The following is a 6,000-nucleotide window of genomic DNA, read 5'->3' as shown; positions in this document are numbered from 1 at the left end:
ACAAATACCTAAACTTCCAGTGCCTCTTCGGCTGCTCAACAGGCGGCACTACCAGCCAGAAGCCCTCGATGAGGGCCGGGAGGCTGTAACCTCCTCTCAGAGCCCCGACTCCACGACGACACAACGCAGGCTAGCGGCTGCCAGGTGCGACCCCCGACCCTCCGGGCTCCGCGGGCTCGGCCTCCCCAGTACGCCTGCGCAGTCTCCACGGCGGCGGAGGTGGGGCTCTGGACACCCGCTGGCCGACAGCTCGTCCCAGAGTGCTTTGCGCGCGGGAGGGCCAGGCGCTCGCCCCGGAAGATAAAGCGGCCCGCGGGTTCCGCCCCGGAAGATAAGGCGGCTCGCGGGCGTCGCGTTTCCTCTTTCGTTCGCTCTCGTGAGCAGGTAAGACGTGAATACGGCGCTGCGGGGTCGGGTCCATCCGCTGCCATCCGTCGCCCTGGGGCCCGCGGGGGACCTCTTGCGACTCTCCTGTGGGGGCGCTGGGGCGCATGGCCGGGCTGGAGCTGCGGGGCGGGCCGGGGCTGGGGGCCAGGAGCCCTGGATTCCTGGCCGGCGGGGATGCCCGGTCCGCCCGCGCTAACAGTGAACGCTCTCCAGACCCGCCGCCATGGGCCGCGTAATCCGTGGACAGAGGAAGGGCGCGGGCTCCGTGTTCCGCGCGCACGTGAAGCACCGTAAGGGCGCCGCGCGACTGCGCGCCGTGGATTTCGCCGAGCGTCACGGTTACATCAAGGGCATTGTGAAGGTGCGGGGCGCCGGGACGGGCGGGGGGCGGGGGAGCCTGCCGGAACCCTGTCCTGACGCAGCCTCGGCCCGCAGGACATCATCCACGACCCGGGCCGCGGCGCGCCCCTCGCCAAAGTGGTCTTCCGGGACCCGTACCGGTTTAAGAAGCGGACGGAGCTGTTCATTGCAGCCGAGGGCATCCACACGGGCCAGTTCGTGTACTGCGGCAAGAAAGGTGAGCCTTGTGACTGTAAGGATGGGGTCCGGTGAGGATATGGGGTTGTCTGAGAAATCTCGGCTTCTCCTGGGGACACCTGCGTGACCAAAAGGTAGCAGGAGACCTGCGGAAGCTGGACGTCTAGTGCTGTCTTGGCTCTACGGGGCCGCCCGGAGCGAGTGGGTTAAGGCGGCCACAGTGCTGCACTGACCCAGCTGCTTTGCCTCGCAGCCCAGCTCAACATCGGCAATGTCCTCCCGGTGGGCACCATGCCTGAGGGCACTATCGTGTGCTGTCTGGAGGAGAAGCCCGGGGACCGGGGCAAGCTGGCGCGAGCCTCCGGGAACTACGCCACCGTCATTTCCCACAACCCTGAGACCAAGAAGACCCGCGTGAAGCTGCCCTCAGGCTCCAAGAAGGTCATCTCCTCAGCCAACAGAGCCGTGGTTGGTGAGTGGCAGGCAGCGAGTAGCTAGTGGATGGGTGTTCCAGCCTACGGCCAGTCATCACTGCCTGTTTGGCGAGTTCCAGTCTGTTATCTCTGGGCTCAGTCACTTGAGCACCTTAAGTGGGCTCTGAATTGTCTTAATCTGTAAAATGGCACAGTGGTCCCAGCGTCACAGTTGGCTTAGGATTGAGTGAGCTTTGTCAGGCAGGGAGTGTGTTTTTCCTGGTGTAACGTGGACTGATGTAATTCTCACAAATTTATCCAGAGATAGTCATTTGTCCAAAGCCACACAGAAAGTGGGAAAAGGGATTTGATCTCAGGCTTACTTGTTCACATTGTTGCTTTGCAACGCCTTTGAATCCCTGTGCCAAATCATGCCTGCACAGAGGTGGCTCTGGGGCGTGTTCATAAAAGGAGCAGACTCCTGGTTGTGTTGTAGTAGCTGCCCTGTGTGTGAGAGTAGGTTGAGTGACTTGTTTACAAAGGCAGAATTCTAAAAATGAAAGCTTACTGGAAAACCTCAAAGCACTTTTGGCATCCCAGATGATGCGGGTGAGGGCCTGGCATGACCCCAGGGAGCTTGAAGAAACTTGGCCGTCAGCACAGGCTGTGAATGGCTCCTTGGGACAGAAGGTCAAATGGGGTAGGCTGTCTTCTTGGTAGCTGTCAGTTACTGAGGCTCCTGGGGACAGCGTGGGAGTAGGAAGAGAAGATGATTAGTGCAGGGGACTAGGCATTGGCAAGGAACCAGCAGGGGAGCCTGTGTCTGGGGAGGATCTTGACTTGCAATGCATTGTCCTTGAGGTGCATGCTCTTTACCAGGTGTGGTGGCTGGTGGTGGCCGCATTGACAAGCCCATCCTGAAGGCTGGCCGTGCCTACCACAAGTATAAGGCCAAGAGGAATTGCTGGCCACGTGTGCGGGGTGTGGCCATGAACGTGAGTAGCCTAGAAATGGAGGTGCAGGGGCCGAGAGGCTGGGTGGACAGTTGTCTTCCAGGAGTGTGCCCCCCCCCCCCGCCCATGAATGACTTACAAGGGGATGCACCGGGGTGCTGCTTTGTAGTCTCAGGCCCATTTCTCCTGTCCTTGAGTTCTGGCAGGTGGGTTCACCCACACTAACACCGCTGTTCTCTTCCTGCAGCCTGTGGAGCATCCTTTTGGAGGTGGCAATCACCAGCACATCGGCAAGCCTTCCACCATCCGCAGAGATGCCCCTGCCGGTCGCAAAGTGGGTCTCATTGCTGCTCGCCGGACTGGACGACTCCGGGGAACCAAGACTGTGCAGGAGAAAGAGAACTAGGGCTGGGGACCCAATAAAGCTTGTTCTCCTGCCACTTAGCTGTGCATTGTGCCTGTGGTTTCAGAGTGAAGGGCCTCCGCAGGGAGGATCCTGTTTTGGGGCTGGGCTGCAATGTCACCTGTGGAACATGCTGTAAATGCACCAGTGAGTGGTGGAAGCTTTGGAGGAAAAGTCCACTGCAAGAGGAGAGGGGCATGCCGAGGGCTAGAGGCCAGGTTGGAGGGACAAGAGCAAGGGCCTGGTGCTCACCATCAGCCAGTGGATCAGTCCTCTTGCTGTGGTGCTTGGGCCCGAGGAGAATTTTGCAAGTAAGGAATTGAGTGCACAGAGCTCGTATTTGAGGCCCAGTGTGTGAGATGGAACTCCTGTACTTCCAAGCTTCCTGTTGGCCATTGTATGGCAAGGACCTGTGGTTACAACCTTCACCTGTCCAAACAGTGGGCGCACACGTCCCTGCAAGGCTACTGTTGGGGTGTCTGACATGCAGGTAGCGACATGGGTGTCGGGCCCACCGCTGGTCTGAGCACTGGGAGTCTTGTCGTGTGCATAGGGCTTTTGGGGTATGGCTGGTGCTCCCAGTGGGCCCCGGGGGGTGGCAGGGTCGGGGGGAAAGACAACCTTTACAGCCAGGATGGCCAGGTGTGGTTTTGCCTCACAATTCTGCCTGTCCTTCCTCTGCTGGTCATCAGCAACAAGCTGCAGCTGCTCTGACCAGGCGGCCCACGCCCTGGATGTGGCAGGGGACCAGGCGCCTCTACTGGGGCTGAAGGTCCCATGCTCCTGGGCACCTTACCCTCTGGGTCAGGCCGCCTCATCTACTCCTGCCTATCCTCTGACCTAGCAGGGAAAAGTGAGGTTAAGGTCAGTGATTCTAGGCATGGGGCTTTGCTGAACATCCAGAGAATAAATGGTGGTGAGCTTGGGGTCACCCAGCAGCCTTTGGGGCATCTGCCCTCCAGGGCCCCATCACCGCATCAGGACTCTTTAGTGGAGAGCTCCAGAAAAGGCTAGATGGCTGTACACAGCTGACCAAAGGATGCAAATTGTTTCCCAGACCTCCCCTGGCCATCACCTACCCGCTCCCACCCAATTAGTCTCAGAGGTCCAGGCTTTATCGCGTATCTACCAACACCCTGGCTCACCTTGGACACTCCCTGATGGCAGGATATAGCCCTGACCCATGGGCACCAGCACTTGCACACAGCAGGCGTCCTGAGAGGCCCTTGGGTTCCTGGTCACCAGTCTTGCCCCATCCTGCCGTCAGTCTCTGCAAGGACTTTACCCTTGAAACTCCAACACCATGCCACAGGCATGGGGCTACTCCTGCACTCACCCACTCAGGTGTGGAGGCTCACTGTTGGGATGGAGACGAAGGGTGTGTAGCATGTCCTCTGCCCTGGGGAGGCCCACCATCAGTCTGAGCATGGCCTGGTGCACCTGTACCACTTGCGAAACAAGCATATCAAAGCCAACAACCAGGATTGATGCTGCTCAGGGAGCCAGGGATACTCCTTTCCTGGACACCGTCTGGAACCCCTGCCATGGCAGTTCCCCTCACAGCCCCTTCAAAGCCAGTGCAGCTGCAGGTGTTCCAAGCTACTGTCTGACTACTCATGCCCAGAAGTCTGCCAGGGACAGCCTCATGCAGGATGGAGGGATCCTTATTGGGTGAGTCCCTAAACCTTGTGTGTGAGAACAGATTATCTCAAGGTTGTCCCAAGGGGCTGTGTGGCTTCCAGGTGGGGTCCCTCCTGGGTGACAAAGCTATGCTGTGCTGCCAGGCAGGTTCCCATTCATAGCCCATGCCCACCTCTCATGTGAACCTTACCCCCATTTTTTGGTCTCATCTTCGTGATTGTGCTGGTGTGGTCCTCTCTGCCCTTGGGCATCTCACCCCACCCAGGTGGTTCCTGTGGGGCTAGGACCTTGGTCTGGTCTCCTCTATTGTCATCCACAGTGCTGCCCTAAGCTCGGCAGATCACATTTACATCATGAAGAGTTTGGGTGTAGAGAAGGCAGGTGCAGCATTTCCTCCCAAGAACAGGCATCTGGAAGGAGGGTAAAATGGTGGCATTGGCTGTGAATCGCCACTGCTTTTCTGTTCCCTTCTGGGCAAAGTGGACTAGGGCTTTGGCCAAGGGAAGCTTCAGGGAGGGAAGTCATTCGGAAGGGCTTGCCTCAGGAGAGGGTACAGCTGGACTGAACGCAGTGGTGACATAAACCTTGGAAGAGCTCACCTAGCATATTTGAATGAAGGGTAAGAGCCCAGGAGCATTTGTGATGAAGCTTTTTTTCCCTCTGGGTACAAAACTCACGTGTACTCATGGTTAACAAATTCATCAAGAAGCTAAAGGAGCTTAAGGGCCCATTCCAGGCTCTGGGCCCAATTTATCTTCATAATTTTTTTTTTTCCCTGACCCTCACGTTTATAAGCCCCAAGCCCTACAAAACCTGGCTTCTCACCTTTTGGAAAACATGGAAGAGTTCAAAGAAGAAATTGAAACCCAACAATGCAGTAGTTAAGCGATTGGCTGCTAACCAAAAGGCTGGCAGTTTGCATCCACCATTCACTCCTCGGAAGCCCTATACGGCAGTTCTACTCTGTCCTATATGGTTGTTATAAATCGGAATTGACTGGACAGCAAGGGATTTTTCGTGTGGGTTAATCCCCGAGGTGACCACTGCCAGCATTTTGGTATCTGTATCTTGGTCCATTTATTTTCTGCACAACTACGTTCTGTGTATCTCAGTTTCTCAGCCAGCTGACAGGTCAATATTAATGCTTATTCCTTCAGCTCTTGCACCATGGGAGTTGATCTCCCACTTGGGGTTGCTGAAAACAGAACGATTCAAAACGATGGACACGATTTCCCAAAATGGGACAGAGTTAGAGGATGTGGTGACAATGAGAGTATTCCTCAGGGGGGCCCTTTGCAGTTCCAGCCGTCCATCGGCTCTCCTGGCTCCCAGCCCTCCTCTCCCGTCCCTGCTGCTGCCCCACTCACAGGGCAAGACCCACTCTCTGCCAAGCACAGACCACAGGGTTTGCAGGGCCTGCCAAGTCTGGCCCATGATCTTCTCTGCAGACCAGGGCACCGCCCCTCAGAGTGGCCCTGCGGCAGGTCTGAGTCGGCGTTGTGCAAGAAGCCCTAGGCATCAGCAAGCAGGGGCCCCGTGGCTAAATTCAAGGGGGTTGGAAAGACGAAATCGGGCTGGCTGCCCTTGGAACATCCATGAGGCCCTGGAGGCAAGAAAGTCTGCGATGGACAACCCTTAAGGGTGGACAGAGGCCTCTGAGACTAGT

General features: G+C 57.3%; 1 protein-coding gene across 1 annotated transcript; it reads left to right on the top strand.

The window, feature by feature from the left end:
- Positions 1-610: 610 nt before the first annotated feature.
- RPL8 (ribosomal protein L8) lies at positions 611-2,730 on the top strand. Its single transcript, XM_049854420.1, has 5 exons — positions 611-748; positions 823-964; positions 1,178-1,396; positions 2,217-2,332; positions 2,538-2,730. Exons 1-5 carry the CDS (start codon positions 611-613, stop codon positions 2,694-2,696), a joined length of 774 nt encoding a protein of 257 aa, XP_049710377.1. The 3' UTR covers positions 2,697-2,730.
- The last annotated feature ends 3,270 nt before the right edge of the window (positions 2,731-6,000 follow it).

This window comes from Elephas maximus, chromosome 15 (genome assembly GCF_024166365.1).
Source record: "Elephas maximus indicus isolate mEleMax1 chromosome 15, mEleMax1 primary haplotype, whole genome shotgun sequence".
NCBI classification, from domain to species: Eukaryota; Metazoa; Chordata; class Mammalia; order Proboscidea; family Elephantidae; genus Elephas; species Elephas maximus.
The sequence above is the reverse complement of the archived record's forward strand: the minus strand, read 5'-3'. Positions and strand labels throughout refer to the sequence as shown.